Source organism: Rhododendron vialii, chromosome 5a (genome assembly GCF_030253575.1).
Source record: "Rhododendron vialii isolate Sample 1 chromosome 5a, ASM3025357v1".
In the NCBI taxonomy this organism is placed as follows: domain Eukaryota; kingdom Viridiplantae; phylum Streptophyta; class Magnoliopsida; order Ericales; family Ericaceae; genus Rhododendron; species Rhododendron vialii.
Genome location: NC_080561.1, coordinates 34,102,712 through 34,126,304, shown reverse-complemented (window position 1 = coordinate 34,126,304; position 23,593 = coordinate 34,102,712). Strand labels below are relative to the sequence as shown.

The window sequence follows — 23,593 nt, the reverse complement described above, 5'->3', positions numbered from 1 at the left end:
TATTTGTCCCACCAAACAATGTGCAGGAACATTATTCTTACATCTTCAGCGCTATCCTATGTCAGTCAGACAATCTCAATTGAAGGGTACGGTCCAAACTTAGAATAGAAATGTCATGCATCCACATGCGTAACATAATGCTCTACCAAGTCCCACATATCCAAATATAATGATTTCTCCATGCAAAGAAACCAGAAACTACTCGAACAAAAAAATTACTGTTAGTCCTACTCCAGGTTGAAGTAAAAACATAAGGTTGAAAAGGCCCATCCAATGAAGGAATTCATGTAAGTCACTGAATCATCAGGACCCCATTCGTTTAAGGGTTTTGGATTTTGGATTCTAATCATTATCCTATATCTCCCCAATCATTACTCTCAATTTTCTCTATCTCTCTCCAATCATTACCCCTATTTCCAATCATTACTCTATTTCTCTCTACACTCATTACCTACAAATCCAAATCCAATATCCCAAAACGAACGGGGTCAAGGAAATCAAACACAAGTTTTGACAACACTGTGCTAACTTTATACTTCACATAAGCATATAATAGCTTGAAGTTTTTTTTTGATCGGCTATAATAGCTTGAAGTTCAAGGAGGTTAATATTATGCAGGTTCTTTATGACATAGAATCTTCAGACACTGAGTACTTAATAGTTAATACCTCATGTTTGTAAACTTCCAGCAAAATCAGAATAGGGTTCATTACAGAGGATCCCATCTCATAGATTGCCTTCTGTGTTCGAGGTTCTGAGGCACTGGCAGCACCACGTAGCCGCTCCAATAAGCAGCTTACCTATAGGATGTCCATAAAAGTCAAAAGCTGTTCTTGAAGAGTAACTTTTGCATATAAATGAGCATGATTTTATAATGCTGAAATTATGTCCTCACCGACAGCATAACATCTGGCTGCTGGGCAACATTTTTTATATCATTTTTCCCAGACATTTCCACAAGATAAGACGTCATATATCTCATGAGGTCTCGTACATACCTTCCAAAAATTGCAACGGGGCATCAGACTGATTCAGACCTAGCAGCACGTTAATCTACTTTTCCGCAAAGAAAACAAAAAATTAGACTCACTGATTTGACGCCTCTGGGTTTCTCATGCCGGAAGCTGAAAGAGTGAGGGTTTGAGCCACAGAACGCTACAAGAAATAAAGGACAACTTTGTAGTTACTCCATAGTTCCATGGAACATAACATCAAATGTAAGTAACTTTACTCTGTACCTGGTGAGCAGCATTTAATGAAAACAAAGTTCTTTCATTTGCAAAAGCATTTGCTAAGTCATGCCACGAGCCCTGCAGAATAAATGGAGGCAAAAGGTGTAAGCAAATCTGTGTCCAAAGTTACGCGATCGATTCAATCTATGAGTAACAAACACTGTTTCCAGAGGGAATTTCGGTAATCTATTTCAAGATTTAGAGGCCTGAAACAAATCTGTAGCTGGGGCTGGGGCTGGGCGCCATTTGTTGCTGGCATTTATTCTTCAAGGCAGGCTCTGTGCCAAGTTCACCAGATTTCCCTTTAAACTCTCATTTGTAATGCTACTTTAAAATTTTAGATCCGGAAAAGTGCATATATCAACTAAAGGATTATCTGTACTTTGTTTCTTAAAGAAACCCAAATCCTCAAACCAATCCTGTGTGTAATAGGAAATACATTAGTTGCTACAAGACACATATTCTAGGGCATTGAGAGTCGTCCTGGGGGAAGGGAAAAAACAACAAAGCATACGACTATTTGAACTAAAAGATCAGGGGACGTAACCCTCACCAATCCAACCAGGTGTACGGAAATGCTCTTTCTTCGAACCAGTCCATGAAGTAGCTGGTAACAAGTAAGTGCCTGTCAAATGCAAAAGGAAGAGTGCATCACCTGCAAATATTTTGCTTTTGTGAAAGGATGTTTGAGGTCATTTTACAGACAAACTCCTTTGGATATACTGAAACATGAAACCTGTTGGCAAACTTTATTGTGAACTTCAGAAAGGCAGTTCATTGCGCAAGCTTAAGAGCATAATCCCATATCCGAGCCAGCAGAAACAAATCAAGAGAGAGAGATCGGTGATGCAGATGGTCAAATTTTCAGTAAATTAGAAGTCATGGGGGCCATTCCATGAAGTTAAGGAAAGATAAAAACATTGGAGTAAATGCAACATTGTTTGTCAATTAAAGTCAACTCTATTTAAAACAGGTGAGGTGGGTCAAGTTAATAAAACGTCAAAACATTACTGATCTACATTTTGCCTCAGCCTAAAGTGGACGACATTTCTTTAAGGGCCCTCCCTCTTTACTCGTGTGTGACGAAAGCCTGATGAATGCGAACTACGTAGAAGGAAAATGTGAATGAATAGGGCACGGAAACATTGATTACTCAACTTTCAGATATCTAGTAAAAATAGTTGTGTACAATTTTGCATGTTGCATGAAAACAGAAAATTATACCAAGATGGCAAGATAGGCACGTATATAGAACTCACAGCATTCACAAGGAGCAGAACTTTCAATGTCACATAAAAAACATGTTTCTACGTAGGATACAAGATGTAAGTGTATATCAAATACCTGCAAATCCTTCTCCCCAGGGTACGATACAAGCGTTGCCTTGGAGATTTGAACAATGATGTCAAGCACGAGTTTACCCTGATTATGTTCTCCAAAAAAGGTAAGCCAAGCTTTGCTGGAGTTTTGAGGCTGAAGATAGGGCGTATGATCACCACAACTGGTCGTTTCTTCAGGGGGCATTAGATAAGTACGAGACCATCTCGCAATGAACCATATAACTGCCTGTCCAGAACAATGACTCGAATAAGTAAACTAAGATGATATCACTAAATTTAATTGGTCGAGAACAATTTAACTAAAATATCCTAATACTATTATTGCTTTTAAAAGGTAGATGCTTATTGAGAGCATAACTTGTGCAACCCAATAGCTGTTTCAGTCCATGGTTGTCAAAATCCTACAATACGGGATACGTATCCTACAATTTGTATCGTTTCCGTCCAAAAACAACACGTATCTCACCCCATATCCTTTTTGTATAGAAATCCTATGATACGATGACCTATCTAACGATACAATAGCGTATCCCGAGTTGGAATGTATCCTACAATTTCATATTGAGAAAATCATACCATATTTTAAGAATTGGAACACAAACGCATTCTGAATCGTTTGATTTAATTATGACGGCATCCAAACCATTTAGAGAAAACAAAACTCAAAGCTCGAATAGAAGAAAGAACATATTTCGATCATACTTTGCATGACTCAGGCACCAGAAAGCCTCACTGTGATAGACCCTACTTCGGAGACTTGAGATTTTCATCCTAAAAGCCTATTTTTCATACATTAAACACTTGTTAACATATGGTACACGATACGTATCCCGATACGATTCATAAAATGAAATAAACGATACACGATACGTATCCCGATTTGAAAACACTCACGTACTTAGGGTAGCAATTAAGTTTGGATAAAATAAAAAAAAACCTAGGGGTATCCAACAGAAACTGTTATCATAGAAATCTTGATGGCATAAAGATGTTAATGTTGACCGCAACAGAAGAACAAAAACCAGCTCAAGCAATATTTGATTGCATTCTGTGACTTTTTTCCAACTTAAAATAAGATGTTATGCAACTTAACTTACTATGAAAAGCTCTAATATGACCTGTTTATATGCCTAATAAAAAAGGTAATAATGCCGTTCAACCACTAGGCCAAGGTCCCACCCATGGGTCACATGAAAAGAGCAATAGAGGGACTTTGAAGAGTTAAGTTACCAATTGTCCAAAAGCTTAAGCTGTAAGGAAATGGGCTCAATAATACATATCAAACTATTCATTAAACTCCCTCATGTGCAACCTCGTCTTGCACGCGGAGATGCATTTATTCAGAGATAATTCGAAACAAAATTCAAACAGGAGAAGCAAAATGCAAATGGGGAACCAATGCAAACGGGAAGATTTGAATCCAAGACATCTCCCTACTTGAGCACTGATACCATGTAAAGTTATCAATTGTTCCAAAAGCTTAAGCCGTTAGGAAATGGTCCCAACAATGTACATCAGGTGTCCCAACAATGTATATCAAGCTTTCAACATGATTACCAAGTTACATAACCGAAAAGAAAATGAATTTGATAGATCACCTCCATAAGTCGAGGACTAAAAACTGATGCTCTCATCTCTGGATCTAAACTCTCCTCAGCGAATCTTATAATTGAGCTGGAACAACCAAGAGCGCATATAAGTGAAAAGGAAAGGCTAGCAAAATTTATTAGAGCTTATTGTATGTCATGAGTGTAGACCACGGGTAAAGCAAAATATATTAATGAACAAGTGAATAACACAACTGATTTTCTGGATAATGAGTGCTTATTGAATGTCATTTTTTCAATTTATGTTTGGATGAAAAATGGCAAGACGCAGACATGTGTTACTACATTTACAAGGTTCACATCATAATGGTTAACAATTAGTACCTTTATCCCTGCATTATATATGTTTTGTCCACTTGTATTATGAATACATCTCCAATAAGCTAGTTTTAATAATGCATGTTTCAAGGACACTAACTAAATCATCTGACATATAGATCATGATTTTCTTACTTCACCAAGGATTCTCAATGAATTCTCAGCAAGAGAACATTTTCCTATCAGTCAGGAAAGAAGAAAGACACAAAAAAGCATCCTGGTGACCAAATTATGGAAAGCTCCTGGCGTTCCGACGACTTTTATACACAGAGAAAAGAATCCACTTTCAGTGATGTGATTTTTTGGTTTCAAATCACAGCTTTAACTGGGAGGAGTGGGAACGGGCCAACATAAATCAAGTGCCACACCGAACTCGGAAAATCACTGCTTCCAACAAAAAAATCGACAAACGTTGATTTAACTGTCTACAAGTGAAAACTTTTCACGGCTTGAAATGATAGGGTTGTCTGAAAGTACATGTGCATACTTTACATTATGTGAAGACCGAAGTTTGGTGGGATTGTAACCCTGTCACATTAGCATTTACCAAAAAGCCAACTGCTAACAAAAAAACTGTACTTCCAGAATCGCTGAAGCATAAAACTTTCAGTAAGAGGCCCTTTATAAGGATTTTGATGGGGTAATTGTTGGGAAGCTATGCCCACCCCATGTAAAGCCAGGCAGGAGTCCTACCTATGCTCTATAACTACCTAGCTCATATTTGAAAGCCCTTCTCCCATTCTTCCTGCGAATTAAAGCTTCTTTCCGGACACCTCTTCTTAATTCCGGACACATCTTTCCCATACCTTGAGGTTGTGTCTCGATCTCAAATGTGCGAAATATAAGAGACTACCTCTTGTGGAGATTCCCCTTGGTCTAATTTCACGCCTTATGACAAAAGGGGACTGACGTGGCGTAAAGTGAAGATTGGGTGACATCAACTAGTTGACCGATCTTTCTATGGTGTGTTGGTCTTGGCAGGAAGAATGGGAGCTGAAGAAGTGATTGAAACCATGGAAAAAGCCCAATTTCTAGTGAGGGATTATAGCCCCTTATGCAAAAGGATTGATTCCAGGATCAATAGTAGTAATAATATCTAATCAATGGATCAACTCGAGCTCTTGAGAATCATTCAATGACTTTCTTATTGCTTTGAAAATGACTTCAAGGATGTCCTTCTATGATAGAGAAAGGAGATGGTCAGTAGTTAATGTTGACGGCCAAAAATCGAATTTGCTTCCGCTTATCCCTCCTCTCCAAGGTTTTTTCCCTCTTTTTATGTGGAATACTTAAATCTGAGTCTTTTTCGAAATTTCTTTGCTAAGTCCGTTGTCTCACCCTCTCTCTCCAACTCTTTCTTTCAAATCTATAACATGTCTTCAACATGCTGGTTCAAGGTTCTTTATTAATTTCGGTTAGCTATCTTGATAGAAGTAGTATTGGTTTTGTCCTTTTTGTGCGCTAAACTTTAAGGTTGGATTTAGTATTTGGAGATTCTTAAATGCTTGAGCCTTGTTAAATTTGCTAGACTCTGCAGCTCAGCTAAGAAAGCATGCAACCTCATGTTGTCTGTGCACTCAAAACATATACTAAATGATTTACTTGCTAATCCACCACTGTGGCTAATGGGATAGTTGAAACAATGGACAAAATTTGGGAACATATGACTAAGTTGCTACATATCACATGAAGCTGGTTTTTTGCTTGTCTTCAGTACAACTGTGGCCAGAACAAGTTCAAGTTGGTAACCTACTCCAAATATCAGATCTATTTTTCCAGTAATAAGATAAAAATTCAACATAAAAGATCTTCCAAACCTTACCTAGAAAGTACAATGACAGGAAATTTGTCTATTTCCATGGAGTCCACAAAATGAGTCTGGATGGCGTTTGGAACCTGAATATCACACAATTTCATCAAAAATGAGAGTTGTTTCTGTAAAGCAACAAATGCGCACAATGGCCTTACATTACCAATTCACAACCAGAATATACTTCAGCATCTCCAATGTGATGGCCAAATTTGGCTCCTTTACTGTGTTATGTGACAGAAAGTGATGATATTGGTACCTATTTTTGTAAAAAGGATTTGTAATCATTTGGTAATGGAGTAGCAAAAGTGTGTTAGAAATGTATAAATGCATACATAATACATATAGAATCTACAAAGTGAAGGTATCCCTACCCTCTCTTACACTCTCCCTCTCTCTTTCTTTCCAGTCCTAAATATATGGCTGGTGTAACCCAATCTTTGGCAGCCAAAATTTGGACGCCATGCTTCAGAGCTTGTTTGAAGAGCCCATGCAGACCAAATTGAAAAATAAATGCGGACTATTCATGTCATATGGAATCCTCACTTAGGAGTCATTTCAGGAGCCCAGGTATTAGATTGATAACAACAGTATAAGATGAGTTATCAGAAGAGAAAAAAACTAAAAACCAGAATTAGACGCAGCATTGACGTTTGACACTCATAGATAAGTAGGGAGATACAAAGACATCACAATCGATAAACAAAATAACTAAATCAACAAGAATAACTGCATACAAGAGCCTATTGATTCATCTTAGGTGGTCAAGCATCTGCGACTGCAGGGTGCAGCACATAACCCTTGCAAGTTTTACAACATTCATACCCATTTGTGAGGGATACTTCTGAAAAAAAATAAAGATTTTCGGTTGTGAATTTTTAAGAGGGCTAACAATTTGCGACATCCCAAAATGGGAAGATGGATCAAGAATTTGGGACGGACTAAGTAAACGTTGACATAGCCAATATGTTGTACTGGTGCGTTAGTAGCTACCAGTGAACTTGTAATATACATATGACATAGCCAATATGGTTCGACTTTTTGAAGCATATGCTAAATTCCAAATACCACAAAGTATAAATCTGCAATTGCCAAACCAGAATGTCATGGACATTGAATGTGAAAAACCTGAGATAAGCACTATCTTGTTAGAGCTTGTCTAACATAGATTATTTATTACCTGTATAACTAGTATATGAGCTTGGACGGCCTCTCCACTCATTTCCAATATATTTGAGTTGGTTGCTTTATCATAGAATCGGAGCTAGGCCTTTGGATGCTTTTGAAAAAAACTCTGTTCATTGATTGTCCCCTGGTTTGTGCATTAAGTGCACCTTGTTCCTTTGTGACCCTATGTTACGGATCTTTTGTTTTACCTCTCCATATTTGAGACGGGTCAAACATAAGGACTGATGGATCATGTCTCTCAAGGATTATTTAATACCTCCAAAACTAGACTATGAGCCTAGGCGACGTCTCTATTCATTGCCAATTGGATTGGAGTTGAATGTTGTAAGATATTTAAATTTCACAACAGATAGATAAGTGGAATTACCCAACACGGTTTCTAAGAGGAAAATCGCGATGGCAATAGTAGCAAGATGGGAAAAATAAATCAATACCAAAGGCATTTCTCCCTCCCCTTCATCTGCAAGAATGTGGCCAGTTAGCAGTAACAGTGAGTAAAGCTCTTCCAGAGTTTCTGTGGGATCTTTTGTGCCTCTTCCCTGCAAAAACAGTAGAAATAAAGATCAGACCCGCCTTAAAGGCCACCTAATATTAAACAAGAAAAGTGCAAAACATGGGACATGGATATCATTATGAAGCAGTCTGAAAGATACTTACTAAGAAAGCCTACAGCCACCAATTCATTTATGATTTTAATTTGTATACGCAACAATTTTCTAAATTATGAACGAGAAAAAGCACATTTGGTGCACAAAAGAGTACACGAAATCCTCCCAAAAAGAATGAAAATATGGAAAAAAAACAAAACAAAACAAAACTAAATTACATCTCACACACTGCCTTCCAATCCTTATTAATAAAGGACAAGGGTATCCCCTTGCAAGAAGGTGGAAAACAAGCATTAAATCTTATCCCATGAACCTTCTAAATCTTAAACCTCCCAAATCTTGGACCTCATATTCTCAAAAACTCTTGCATTCTCTGCAAGAGTTGCACAATCCCAAAAAAAATCCACCCTTACACAATAGTGCCATTGAGGACGTACAAAATAACTCATCATATCCACCAACAAGCACCAGATTTAACTAAGATTTCTTATCTTTGGTAGAGGAAACAAGAAAGTACCTCATGAAGCCTCGCAAAACGCTCAGAGAATAATCTCGTGATTAAAGGAATGGTGGCATCAATTGCTGCTCGGGCAATAAGACCATAAGAACTTAACCTTTCATCCATGCCTGCAAAGAAAACAGATCAATTATTGAAACAAAGATGGTAACTGCAAAAACATGACTGATGACTATGGAAGCGAGAAAGGTGGTAGAAAAGAAATTCAATACACCATAAAAATGGCGTAGTGGCATACCAGTTACAGAAGCCTGTAGGTATTCCGATTCACTCTCATCAATGAAGGCCGATGCTGAAGCCACTATAACATCAGATCATGTTATAAGCCGATTAATTAACTGAAAACTTGCCAACTGAGCAACAGAAAAGCAACATGATGTGAAGATATCAGAATTACCCTTTAATTCAGACTCTACAATCAAGGCGAAAAGATTGGCTGCAGCATTGACCCCTTCTGGTGGAAGCTTCGGACCGGTGTTATCCGCTGGCTGTTAATGTATGGAACAAGTTCTCCAGTTCAGTAGCTGGAACATCACATAACAATCCTCGAAGAAAGGCATATTTCAGAAGTATCTCAATGCACTCAAACCTCAGCATGTGCATAAAAAAGTCTTAATGATTACGAAAATTTACAGACCCCAGAAATGGTGGTGACAAAGAATGAGGGCCAAACCATAGAAACAATATGCTAAGATCTAGGACTGTCACAAGTACACGGGAAAAAAAAAAAAGGACAGACAAGTGACCTCCTGCACGTGTGAAATCATATCCACTCCATATTAGAAGTCGACAGAAACTCATACCGTGAGAACTGCAGTCCAAGTATCTAATAAGATATCCCGTGCCACCCAACTCCATGTCTCCTCTACGGTAAAATTAGCCATAAAGACTTTAACAACTTCACACGTCAAGGCAGACATCAGGCTAAGAGTACCAAATGGGCTGAACATCAAGGGCAAAAAAAGTAAGCTTTTGAGAGCCGCAAGCAAAAAAAGCATTTGTCAGGTACTAAATATAATTTTGACCGTCATTTAACATAACATACTCTCAATAATCATGAAGAACACAATGGATATCATATAACTAACCTTATGGAATTCAACAATTGGTCAAACGCAAGAGGCGTTGTTACAGTTGCTATGGCTAAGAGTGCACGGCAACCATCAAGCATCTCACTGAACACAGCCAAATAACAGATGAGGCATCAAACAATGCATAAAAAGCCCAAAAGAGAGAGAGAGAGAGAGAGTGATGGTACATAAGCAACTGCAGGAATAGAACCTTTCGCTTTTTCCACATTCAATAGCGTTTGCAATGGCATCAGGTGGACTGACCCATTGTATAATTCCAGAGAGCAGTTGCAACAGGTGCTTGTCTTGCATTTGTCCATTATCTAAAATTGAACAAGTCATTAACGAGTGAGGACACACGCAGTAGCCACTGCTCTATCAACAAGATAGAAAGCTCAAAAGCAAAAAGAAAATAAATTTACTGATCATTTAAGTAGTGTAACAATGGGCAAAAATGTAATATAAATATGACAATTACTTCTGCATTCAATTTTCTTGGGTAGACATTTAAAATTATTAGATAGCTTGATATACATTGTTGGGCCCATTTCCTAACAGCTTATGCTTTTTCGGACTACTGGTAAGTGGTAACTTAACATGGTATCATAGCTCTGGTTTGGAGAGGGGTTCAAGTCTCTTTGCTAGCATTTGTTCCCCGTTTGCATTCTGTTTCTCCCCTTCATATTCTGTTTCGCTCTATCTATGAAAAATTTGCATCTCCACAAGCAAGACAGGGTTGCACGTGCGGGAGGGTGTTAAATGGCTTGATGTACATTGGTGGGCCTGTTTCCCAAGAGCTTAAGCTTTTGGGACAACTGGCAACTTAACAGGAACATAATGCTAGCCAGAGAACTAAAACTACATATTCCTCACTATCCAATCTAATACGGGGGGCTCTTCAATTTTAGAGGAGGGAAATGGCCCCCATCAGTGCCCCATCCTTGCAGTACTGCTCAAAGACCACCTCTCACTTCCCTTCTGTTTCGGTAACAAGGTTGGAGCATTGAAATTTCAAATATTTTCCTGATGTCAAAAATAGGCACAAACAAAATTTAAAAGAGGATCATAGCCCGGTTAGAACTTTCCCCATTCATGATCTGAGCCCGTAAAAACTTGGAAACGGCATAAGTATCACTCAAACAACTTCTTAAATAATACTTCTTTGCTGCAATTTATGTAGATAAAGCTCGAGTATAGTTAATCAGTATACTTGTACCTAGGTTGCCATATGATGACTATTTCCCTACTCGACAATTCACAGCTGTACAAAACGAAAATTCAGCTTGTATTAGTTCAAGGAAAATCATATGTATAGCTTATGATGAGCCATTGACTAACTCGATAACTTTGGACTGTATAAGCCTAAACAAGTTTAGCTTATACAGCTCTAAGGGAACTGACATATATAACTTGCCCCGGTTGAGAGAGAGAGAGAGAGAGATGTTGCAAGATGCATTCAAGATACATCTTGACTTCCCATAGCACTGGATGAGGCACATGAATGTAAAAAATTCATTCACCAAGGTTAATTTCTGTGTAACAACCAACAGTGTTACAAACTTACAACCGAGATAATTCCCATGTCTACAAGTCAAAGGTCTTCTTATAGGAAGTCTAGGATTTCAGGGATGGCAACATAGACAACCTAAAATACAAACCTGTTCCCCAGTTCCATTAAAATGATATCAGGATATAGTCCTCTGACAGCAAAAATTATACATCTAATGCAAGTAGTCATTTTCAACTAAATAACATATGTGAGAAAGCAAAAGCAAAACTAACTATTGAGGGGAAAGTGGAAGAAAAGGTTTATACCAGATGGAAATATAGTCCCCGTCAAGGAGCAGAACTGTACAATAAGTTTCCGCGCAGAGACTGCAATAGGACAATCAAGCCAATAACCTTCACACAAGAACTTCTTTCTAAGCGCACCGTACAAACTCAAAAGCCACCCAATGTGACAACTTGTTATCAAAACATCACGCCAAGAAGGGCCAGGCTACAAGACGTTCCAGCAAAGGGTCAGAGAGGTAAATTGGCCAAGGTTAATAAATCAGATGTGATTAAATTCTATCAGTGACATCTTCCACGTAATCAGAAATTGTTGAAAGCAGAATTTCAATAGTTCAACTTAGTTGCAGCCCTAGAGAAGGTTGATTTCTTACTGGAATATAATATGTCAAATTGTCTTTAACAAACTGCCAAGAAAGTAAAACGATGGAGAATGGTGCAATGTGTATCCTGACAGCCACAACTTTTCACACATTCTGTCCATTTGTTACCTGCACTAGGACGCAATCAGACCTCTTTGCACCTTCATATCTAACTTCGGCTGAATATACATCTATGGCACCTTTTCCACCCGTAACTGCATTTGTGCCGTACCGGAAGTCCCAATTCAGAATCTGAAGCATAAGTCGCATCGCTGCTGCACATACGTTGACCTCAGGTACAGCAGAATCAGATTCCATTATTTTGTTGGTGACACTAAGAGCAGCATCTTGCGCCCAACAGTAGAAAGTCTGGCAATTAAAAAGGTTGAACTAATTTTACAAGCGGTCATGCTAGAGGGCGGTGAATAGTATAATCACAATGCCGAAAAGATTAGAATTTCACCATTTCCCATATTTATTTACACATTCAAGGATTTCTCCACTCTTTCCAACATACGTTTTACTCATTAACCACCGCCCCAAGGATGGTGGTTAACATTGGTCGGGCAAGCAAGCATGAAAAAATGATTGGTGTTGTAGAGCAGCCACTCTGCTTAGGGAATAGAAAGCTAAGGTCTACATACGAAAACCTTGATTAACAGTGTCTAACACTGGTTATGTCCTTTTTCCAAGAGTAAGTGATAATTAAGTACCTAGAAGACAAAGCCAACTAAAATCAGCCAGTCAGCCCATACTACAAAAAAGAAGTGCAAGCAAAAAGTCAAATGCAACTAGAGGAATCAAAAATCAACAAAACAGAAAAAAGGACATTGGGAGACCTTCAAATAGTCCTTCTCAAGGGAAGCCCGGCACTGCTCGTGAAACTCCCTGGGAAGACTCATGGCAGTTGATGTAGATGGTGAAAATTCAGATACCTGCAAACGAATTCTTAGTCAAAAAACGGGTGTTACAATGCCGAAACTAAAGCAAAGCCCGCCAAGAATAGTAATTCAATGAAAAGGAACAATTTTTCAGTGCAATACATACCAAAGATTCCAGGACATTAATCCCACGGTACTGTACATCCAGGCCGTGGCTTCCAATGACAGCCTGTTTTACCTGTTAGCATAGGCCTGTTAGACATCCAAAGATACTTAAAGTAGAAACTGACAATGAGAACTGCAGTAATAAGTTGAACTACAAGAAGTCAATATGAAGGTCACCATATATCGTTAAAAGTTATATTCTCATGACAACAAAAGAATATTGTAAAGTATCCAGGCTCTTTTCACTTACACGAAAGAGTAAATAAGTACAGCGCCATTAACTAGATGGCAGAGCTCTATGAGACGTATAATTCCCTAAACCAACAGAAACTAATGCTCCATCTAAACATCAAAGTTCATCTGTCTTAGTGCAATTGGCACTCTCTTAAGGATCCATAAGAGAGTCTTGTCCTAATCCTCTGAAAGCATAGCTCCAATACCATGTTAAAACATCCAACTCAAAACCAATTGGCAATGAATGGATAGGCCGCCCAGGCTCAAATGGTTGTTTTTGATGTTAAAAGTAATAAATGTGGGATGAGTTCTAACAAATACCAGTAACCATAACAAGATTTCCATGCTCCCTTGCATAGCACGGGTACCTCGCCCAGTTTTCCTTGGCAGTACCGTGCTTGTTACTATACACAATCATGTTTTGTATTCATTGCCGGAAAGGACATTTCACACCGTAGAATAAAGTTATCGTCGCAGCCATCTTGAAGAACCTTTCCTTTAGTTTTCAAGACTCGAGAACTCCACAAGGAAAACACCACTTCAAGAGCATCTTTTCCTTTCATTTGTCATGTCCTCCTTTGTCTTCAAACTTTCAATATAAATTTGATCAACATAGCCTAATGATCACTCTTAAGTCCATCATCATTATAGAATTCTGAGCCTCTGGCTCACCTTTGCCATACTCAATCCTGTATTTTCTAGTATATTTTTCAGGCTGTCTCCACTCTAGTTTTTTTAATCAACAGCAAAAAAATTCTATTGCCATAAAAGAAACACAAGAAACTACAAACAAAAGCGAAGAGGACGAGAAGACAACCAATACACACAATAAATGTACGACATTAAAACTAATTACAGAAAGTTTTCCATCTCTAGAAATAATAAGCTTTCCAAAGGGGGACCTTCAATGGGGTTGACACAGAAGTCCAAAAAGAAGACGAACAACAATTGTTACCCATGTCTTCTCCTTCTTCAAACATGTCTTACAACACTGTCGCATTTCTTTCAGTCCAAACGACCAAAAGTATGACACAAATGACTCGATTCGAAAGGACTGTCACCTTCTTGTTGCCATGTTGGAGCCAAAAGCTCTATAGTAAACAAGAAGCATCTGGATATGTGGTGTTGGAATTAACAAATCAGCCAATGCCATGTAAAAGAAATGCTCCAACGCCACTGTATGATGCTAAAAATAGATGGTCTATACTTTGCACATTTCCTCCACATAATACACCATAGTGGAAGGAAACTGTAAGTCCGTAATTATGCCTCCTTTTTTGAACATGTCATGGGTGTTGAGTTGACATGGGCCATAGAATATGCAAAATTTGAACTTTAAGGACACACATGCTATCCTTATCAACTCATTTGAACAAAAGAATGTTTGGATCACCAATTATCTCATCCCAACCACTGAAAAAGTACAAGCAAAACTGAATATATGAAATTTACTTTCTGCACTTACTACTAAGACCAGTAGAGGGAATATTAAACCAAGAAATACCAAAGAATCAGCAATTTCGTTACCAAAATCAATAAAATACTCAAGGATAGAAAGGTTAAAGATGATGTGAACCATGAAATCAAAGTCGGTTGGCTCAAGCAGAGAGGTGCTTCTTGAATACTATGCAATTGGTAGAAACCACCACAATTGGAAGAAAATTTTCATCCAACCACTATAAGGCTCCGGGTGTTTAGCTGGACAGGATGTTTAGCAGCAAAGTAATATGGATGAGGATTTACAATAAACAATTTCCTTCCAAACCTTAACTTACAATTCTACCTATCACAGGTGTTGCTTGACACTCACTTGTTCGCATTAACTGTAGAGGGTCTTCCCAAACAGGAAGAATAATGACCAACCATGTGGTATACGGGTGAGAATACTTGGGACACCACGTGAGGATGCGTCGCAGAGAGTAACCCCGACCACGTATGAGACACATGGCCAGGACGGCGGCACCACGAGAAGGTGCATTGGGCCGAACAAGTACTTGGTTGGCGACAATACAAAAGGATGAGCAGCATTGTAGCCAAGCAAATGGCACGAGTACAGAAACAAACCCTAGCAAGACCGACCTACGAATGAGTGCAGTTAGGTTATTCTAGAATATTCTAGAAAGAGCATCCAACGAGATAGGAATGGATCCCATGAATAAGGGAAAAGAGATCGTGCTGCTATGAAAGGCAGAGATTGTATTGCTATATGTAACGAATTCCATATAGGGAAGGATTCCTAACGTAAAAGGTTTCCTAACCCATGAGGGACGCTTCAATAGCAAGTCAAGCCGAAAGCTATAAAGTGGTAAAACCTAAAGAAAAAGGTACACAAGTCTTTGGCTTTTACTTTTACATGTGTCAATTAGGGTTTTCGGAGGGCCTTTGCCAACAAGAGGCAAAGGTGCGCTCACCGTGCCGTGTTTTGCAGGCATTAGGGTTCCGGTGACGAGCACGAGCGTTTGATCTCGAGGAGTGTATTCCAGCACTACGCGGATTTATTCCCCATTCATTAATAAGACCAGTGTAAAGTGTAAAGAAGATAAGAATGCTTGAATGCATGTTAGGTAAGAGACGAAAGAGAAAAGAGACAGGAAGCAGCAATGCTAAGAAAGAATGATAGGATCATTGTTAAGTAAATGTTAGGGTGAGGGGAAGGCCTAATTGTCATGGATTGATGAATCCAAATGCTATATCATACGCTTTGTTTACCCTAGGGCCTAGCATATGGCCGTTGACAGAATGAAACGGCGAAAAGGGATTCACGCTATTGACCCAATTGATAGGACACAAGGCCTGCTTTGGTTCACTTGGTTTTTTATAAAACATTGTTGGTTAAGTTCCTGTATACTTTAATAAGAAAGTGAGCTGTGAACGTTCATCGAGGGGCCAATTTCGCTAACATGACTTTAGGATCCGGCAAAATTCGAAAACAAGTAATAATAAAACGAAATTTTGAATCATACATTTCTATTAGCGCTTATACTAATCTACTAGCACACATGCTACACGCAACCCATGCTATAAATATAGTTGGGGTTCAGAATAATTATAAGAAAAAAGAGAAGACGAGACAACAAAAGCGCAAATAGAGAGAGGGGAACAGATCCTGCTCTCAAAGAAAGATCTGGAGGTAATAGAGTGATACATTATTGATGGAACTAACAGATAAAAATCTTTGGCATAACTACCGAAAGAAATATTCAAAACATATACCAAAAAACAAAGTTGAAGTTAAACTACAAAACAATATTCCTAGTAAAAACAGTAAACAAGTCAAAAGCTGCACAAGAATCAGTCGCACAAAATATAAGATAACTCAACTGAATGGGGAACAAGCTGTTACCTGAGACAAGAAACCCTCCTTCTCAACAGCCGCAAAGTCTAGCCTACACATAGAACAGACATAAGCTGATGAAAATACAAAGTTTCCAACTTCTCTACAATGGATAACAAGGAGTTTAATGATGAGTTAGCTTACGATGAGCAGGAGAAAAAATGTTACTCATTCAATTTAATAGTTGAAAAAGAAAAGAACAAGATAAAGTCTCTCAACATGACAATTGTTTGATAGCTAGCTATGTAGTATTCACTCTATTTCCGAACTGTTTAAGTTTTGGTTCCTGGAGGTCTTAGGTTTAAGTCTCTCAGTTAGCAATTATTCCCGTTGGTTTATGCTTCTTCCATTGAATCCATTCCCCTATGGAGCATATGGATGTTTGCATATAGAAGCAGCATTGTGGCTAAGGTACAGTTTCAGCTTACAGTTGCACATCTATGCCTTATTATGAGGTCAGAATCAAATGTATGAGCAACATACCAGCCCCTTTTCATCAATTGAGCAGCCACTGAAGACACCTTTACTTGTACATATCCCTCGGGTGAATTAGCATGTTGCATAACAAAGCACAAACAAAAACTGCAACAAAATGTGTCAATTTTTACGTGAGCACCACATAAAGTATCAAATAATATATGTACACTGCATGGCACTAGAACAGCAGTGAAGTGCTATCTAATAATTTTGAGAGGTACCACGAGCAGGCAGCCTAGTGGTGCTATCTAAATAAAGGGGCTATGAATACAACCGATGGATTAATCCTTGGATGCAGTACTCCACCTTCCTTAATATTGCTCTCATTTAGAAGTTCCAACTTCCCAAGGGCACATGCATGGTGCATTAATGCAGGTCTACTTTGAAAGTTAGATTTGATTTCCAGCATTACTCCTCAATTCTTGCTTTTAAACTACTTTCAATGAGGGTTTGTTTTGAAAATATAAAGCCTTTTTCTTTGACTTTTCAAAGAGGACTAATAATTTGGGCATGCCAAACTAAATAGACAACCAACAATAAGAAGAGGAGGGAGTATCCTTGTAACAACCCCATGAGAAAATAAACAACAAAAAACAAGGAGAAGAAATTGAGAAGGAACCAAGCATAATTCGTACAGGAGAAACTCGTCCATCTTTGATAGAAAGGAGACGCACTGACGTGTTATAAGCAATAGGGTCCTATGCTACTACGAATGAATTATATGAAAACTTCCAACTTATAGTTTACCTAATCAAGCTTTTCTTCTCATCATCTGTAAGAAACACCCATTCTCTGATAGCTGCATCTCGAATGGCTGCAGCTGCCTGAAATCTTGCATTTGCCACCTGAGAATTCTCTGCATAAAATCAAGCATTATTAGTGTGTGAATGGATTAAAGACATCCTTTGAATTCTACGTATGAACATTATACACTCAAAAAACTAGCTATGGAATGGTGGTGTGAAGCGAAATCCCACGCTGCCTTAACACCATATCAACTTCCAGTATATTAACGCAAGGGGACCCTCTCAAGAGCTAACTTTTGGGGGTAAGTCCTACTCAAAACTGTAGACCATGGTAGGAGAGTAGAACTACCAAGGATGTGTAGAACGCATGTCCCTGGCCTACACATGGCAATGCTGCCAATCGAGCACATTCTGCGTTAGAGGAGTGAACTGTGAAGAGAATTCCCGCATTGCCTGGCTACAAAAGTAATTGCAGCATATAAGCGAAAGGGCACCGTCACCTCAAGAGCTAGCTTTTGACGTTGATTTCTACTCAAGACAGGGTAATTGAGTGTAACTGATGGTGCTTACAGTTCTTTTCAAGAGATTGATTCAACTACTTTGATAATCCATTACAAAACTCAAGGCATAACTGACGGTTTTGACATAAATAACAATCACAAACATTTGAAGTATATGCACAAGGTTCACACACGCTTGGATGCACACGCCAACTACACTCCAAGGTGCATCAAGAATAGGCAACATAGAACCTCCACATACAAAATAAAAGCACACTCAGCTTAATGCCATCAAAACTTCACCTCACCTCTCGAGAGAAGTATAACCATCTATTGAGCAAAATGCTAGCAAAATTTCATCTACTTAAATTATCTTGATGGTGACACCAGCTCATAAAATTTGTTTACCATGTAAATACACCAATTTAAAACACATCTTTCTTCTTTAACAACCACGTTATTTCTGCTAGAGCTTTCTCACCACCAGTCAGGAACGGCCACGTCAATGGTCTAGGTTCATATTGGGATTTAACCCAAGTGACAGAATTATAGCATCAGTTTGCTAATATGAAGTACTCATGATGTATCAAATGTTCAACTGTATTTACTCCCTAAGATATTTAATGATATACAGAGATTGCTTTCTATTGAAAATTAGAACGAAATGATCAATGACACATACCAGAACAGAAACATACACAACAATGATTATACATATAACATAAAGGAATACATACTCGGTCTCATGTTAATAAATCATTCTGGGAATACTAACTTTTTATTAATTGCATACCAATTCATCTTAGAAGGATTAATTTCCAACCGTGTCCTTTGTTCTTCCTTGAATCCATTCAGAGTTATTTGCAAGGGATATTTGAGAGGACTAACAATTTAGAACATAAAAAAATGGAAAGATGAACCAATAATTCGAGTAGGAGGGCCTATATACTATCCATGTATGTTCCAATTAAAAGGGAAAACTTTTTTTTTTTTTTTTGGTTACAAAAGGGAAAACTTTAATAAATTATGAAAGTGGGGAGACGAGGAGTCTTAGAGCTCATCCCCAACTGGTTTAATATCACCTCGAAAACTAGTAAATGACACAGATATGAGAGAGAAAGAGAGTCAAGTTCACCCAAAGACACAGAAAATTGTTACTTTGATTGGCCAATTAAGGACACATAATACATTTGAATATATGTATAATACTATAATATGAATAAAAGACAAAGCACAAGAAGAGAAGACAAGAATTCCGCCAACAAGAAAACAAAAATGCTGGCGCTATATAAATAGCTCTCCAATCACTAGAAATCAGAACTAACGGCACCTATAACGGGGAAGATACTGATAAACTAAAAGAAGATAGGAAATCCTCTCACTATGGGCAAAGTTCTCCTCAAATCTCTAAACTATTTTTCAATGCTTACAAGGAGGAATTACCCACTGTACCCCCCCACTTGCCAAACTCTCCGCCATAAATATAATGTTAACAAACCATGTCCCATAAGGATACAAGATAAGAATTTGTCCCCAAAGATCCTTGCACTGGGCTCAAACCAAATAACCCACAGGAGTTGGAAGAAAATTCCATTCCACAAAGTTTTGGCTATCTTGTTAATCCACAACACTAAAACTAATCAAAAGCATTTGAGCACAAGCCAGCGCCCCCAAACTAATATCTAGCACCCCAGCTAATATATATCATTTGGAGAAGCCGACGCTAACCATAAGCATTGTTCCATTTGTAGACAAACTTCTTCACAGTGTGCTCCATTTAATCTTAAAAGCTTCACAATTTAATGACAAACGACAAACCAAAATCCTTTAGGTTGAAATAGGAAATAAATGATTTATAAAAAGCTTAAGAAGCTAGAAAGCATGTGACAGGTACTTGAATACGGGTATATCGATATAAAAAAACTTAAAACAAAAAAGCAAGGCACGGCTGGGATGCGCTTATAACAAATGTATTTTTATGGTTCAGAGGATGTATTCCATGTAATAAATGCACATAAAACTAAGGGTATAGTTAAATGAATTACGTGATTAAGAATACAACTTAAAAATCCCATTTAGCGCCAAACTTAAGGTACAAACCAGATTACAATTACATTAAACTATGCTTGAAATGCTCAAGAAAGTAAGCATGTTCAATTTCCTTTCCTAACCCTACTTATTTCCCGAAATCCACATGCAGCCTCAATGACAAAATGCTTACTATCATTTTTCTCCCTCGTCTAACTTAAGTCATCATTCAGGAACTCTTTTCCGTCGGCATTATTCAGCAAAAATGTCAAAGTGATAAGAAAAACTTCTACCCAATTTCTCCTCCCCACCCTCTCTCTTTGACCATCTTCATTCCATCCTTATCTATTGCTAACCTTGTACACAACTAAAGTCCAATAAAGCCATTTATTGCACTATATTCAAAAAAGAAATATAACTTGCCATGTCAGAACACCAGAACCGCATGGCCTATGGCATTGCAATATAATGTCTACTCTTGTGACCGTAAAGGAAGATAAGCTTAATTCATAAACGGATTCCATCAAATGATAATGTTCAAGGCTGAATAGGATGCCAAATGGATCGTGTAATTTACTGAAAGCTAATAATTTATCAAAACAGCTTGCAGTGAATAACACCATGTACTGAAACCTGATTTCACACATTTTCCCTCTATGTTCAATGCCATTCAGATGTGAAGGATTAACCAAGAATTATAATTCAAAGCTGATAGAATAAACTTGGCTCATTGGGTTTCAGATCCTTGGCAAATATCCAAGAGAAGGTCATAGAGCCAAATAGTCAAAGTGATCAACTTCCAGCTAGAGCAAGGCACAATGTAAAGTCATGCAATCAAAACTAATAGTATGAACTTACCAAGAATGAATTGGCATGCCTGGTACGGCCGAGGAGACTGACATAGTGATAGAATAGTTGCCTCAGCTGCTGCCGGATTGACATGAATCTGCTCAAAGATTAACCAGTAGGTCTGTATGGGCTTGTGCATATCCATAGCTTCATGTCGAGAGACATATACATTTATGTTTGTGCGTCTTGTGTGCAATTGAGTGTCAATACAGCAAATGAACATTATATATGCATGGAAATTATTACTTTGCAAATACCACGAAGGCTAAACAACTTAAAATCTTATAATTAAAAAAAAGGTGCATTCAAACAACTAGTTTGAAGAAAATGCAAATCCTGTTAATGAGATTATTTACATATAATTTTGCATTTGGCCATGGGATTCAACAGTCTCATATGCATTATCTGGCTTTGATCTCAACGTATCACAAAGAATGGTACCAAGGTGCATATAAAGCAGCCCAATGTTATACAGATACAGAAATTTTAACTTTTTATGGCCACATAAGTGTGAATTACCACTTTTAGCTACCAAGTACAGTCGAATTGCCTGTTTATGAAGTAAGATGGGACAGATGGTAAAACGTCATAAGAAACACAATACTCCAGAACAGGAAGAGCGTTGCAGGGGATTAGAAGAAGAAATTTGCAAGACCAAAAGGACTAGATTTTGTGGAATCATATCAGTATTTCACTATGCATTCCTGACCATGCTAAACAACCAAATGGTTTAGCAAGGTACGGAATCATGAGTTATACACCTATAATTTGAGTACACATGGGTACACAAGTGCATGGCATCGACATGAGGAAATGCTACAGTCCTACACCTTAATTCAAAAACTCTAAAGCAAATCTTGATCGGGAACTGTTGACAGGTCCTCGCATTGTCCATGCAATACGTTATTTGTTCTCATATATTCACTTACACGTGTACACACTGTAAAAGCAGCGTTGAATGGGCTCTTTAATTATTCTTATGGTGCTTGTCCATTGAATATGACATGGGGAATGGTGTGAGATATGCATCTAACACCCTTACCCAATAGATCTTCAAATCCATTATATATCTAAATAAAAAGAAGCTTCAATTACCTAGAACACAAATATTTCTAGTATTTTGAGTTGATAGAAGATAGAAATTGTTGAATAGCTTGGTATACATTGTTGAGCCCATTTCCTAAACAGCTTCAGCTTCTGAGATTATTAGTAACTTAAAATTGACATGGTATCAGAGAGCTCTCAGTCTTGGATTCAAGTCTCTTTGTGTACATTTGTTCCCTATTTACATTCTACTTCTCCTCTTTTTATATTGTTTCGCTCTATCTATAAAAAAAATTGAATCTCCACGTACAAGACAGGGTTGGAAGTGAGGGACGATATTGAATAGCTTGATACCCATTGTTGGGCCCATTTCGTAATAGCTTGAGCTTTTGGGATTACTAGTAACTTAACATATCCTCTTACTAAAGTTAGGAAGGCCTGAGAGTTTGGCATGCACCCGAAACTCCTACCGATATATGGAAAAAGGGAAGCCTAAATTTTGTATTTAACGAACTACATGATGTAACTCAGGTGCCAATGATATCAAGATTCAAGACACGTCCTCAGATAAACTCCTATCATCTATTGCACAGTTCATTGGGACTCGCTAAACTCTTGATTCATCATGTCAGGGGCGGATGCTAGAAGGGACCCGCCCTGGATTTCTTATATTTTCACTACCAACCCTAGTATTATACTCTCTTTCAAGTATCTCTTTAAAAACACATTAGTCTTCCCCCTAAATGTGTCTAAGTTTCCTAATGATCTTCAAATATTACACTTTCATGCGTAGATAATTTGATTTCGAAAATGGTTTAAGTTTGATATTATTCGCTTGTGCTCTACCCATGAGCAATTTTCTCAAGATCATGATTGAAAACTGCCCCACGTCGATTTTCTCGTTCCGCCACTTCTCTTCTTGAAATATTTCAGACTCATTACACATACACTCGAGGAAAGAAGAGAAACAAAAAGAAGTGATACCTGAATGGAACTGCAAGCCATTTCAATGGCATTCATGACGGCTTGGAGCTGACCCAAATCGGGCGGATACCCTTGATGCATCTTCCTCCTTCGCCCTAACTACATTCGCGTACGAATACACACAGAAACATTAGATAGAGAGAGACGTGATGAGTCGAGTACAGGTAAAGTGATAAAATCGGTGATGTCGAGTGGATTTGTATAGCAAAAAACTCACTTGGTTCTGATTTTAAATGGGTAGAAGAAGAAGTGCTGTAGAATCGAACGCCGTGAACGAATCACTTGTGCTGCAAGTTCAGAAGACTGGAAATCTTCCGTGCGGGGAAAAGAAGACTGATGACGATGAGAAACCCTGAAAGGGTTTTCCGTTGGATTAAATAGTCCTTTATAACTCACTATAATTTTTTCGACTTTTTTTTTTTTCCCCGTTGGAGAAGTAATTATGTAGTCCGCTCCCCAATTTATCCCACTCGAATGCCCATTATCCTGCCTAATGATATGGAACTCC

The 23,593-nt window shown here is 38.2% G+C and overlaps 1 protein-coding gene across 25 annotated transcripts in view; it reads right to left on the bottom strand.

Moving 5' to 3' along the window:
* The window catches only part of LOC131325276 (uncharacterized), a 34,467-nt gene extending 10,874 nt beyond the window's left edge, over positions 1-23,593 (bottom strand). For 3 of the 25 annotated variants that reach the window (XR_009199633.1, XM_058357439.1, XM_058357446.1), the window contains exons 1-25: positions 23,303-23,593; positions 23,086-23,184; positions 21,067-21,154; positions 17,682-17,790; positions 16,941-17,039; positions 16,467-16,509; positions 12,891-12,962; positions 12,683-12,778; positions 11,973-12,212; positions 11,506-11,689; positions 9,902-10,013; positions 9,709-9,795; positions 9,424-9,562; positions 9,018-9,108; positions 8,859-8,921; positions 8,621-8,730; positions 7,930-8,034; positions 6,320-6,393; positions 4,171-4,246; positions 2,577-2,798; positions 1,786-1,857; positions 1,239-1,310; positions 1,091-1,155; positions 896-998; positions 669-800 (exon numbers count right to left, since the gene is read on the bottom strand). Coding sequence is in view for 17 of the 25 variants with exons in the window: in XM_058357439.1 (XP_058213422.1) it covers positions 669-800; positions 896-998; positions 1,091-1,155; positions 1,239-1,310; positions 1,786-1,857; positions 2,577-2,798; positions 4,171-4,246; positions 6,320-6,393; positions 7,930-8,034; positions 8,621-8,730; positions 8,859-8,921; positions 9,018-9,108; positions 9,424-9,562; positions 9,709-9,795; positions 9,902-10,013; positions 11,506-11,689; positions 11,973-12,212; positions 12,683-12,778; positions 12,891-12,962; positions 16,467-16,509; positions 16,941-17,039; positions 17,682-17,790; positions 21,067-21,154; positions 23,086-23,166 (2,535 nt within the window). In the remaining 8 variants the exon portion in view is untranslated. Of the gene's footprint in view, positions 1-668; positions 801-895; positions 999-1,090; positions 1,156-1,231; positions 1,311-1,779; positions 1,888-2,576; positions 2,799-4,170; positions 4,247-6,319; positions 6,394-6,470; positions 6,567-6,666; positions 7,152-7,862; positions 8,035-8,620; positions 8,731-8,858; positions 8,922-9,017; positions 9,145-9,423; positions 9,563-9,708; positions 9,796-9,878; positions 10,014-11,505; positions 11,690-11,972; positions 12,213-12,556; positions 12,598-12,682; positions 12,792-12,890; positions 12,963-16,466; positions 16,510-16,940; positions 17,040-17,681; positions 17,791-18,029; positions 18,138-21,066; positions 21,205-23,085; positions 23,185-23,302 lie in introns of those variants that run through there. The other 22 variants (XM_058357449.1, XM_058357442.1, XM_058357441.1 and 19 more) reach the window with 22 other exon arrangements.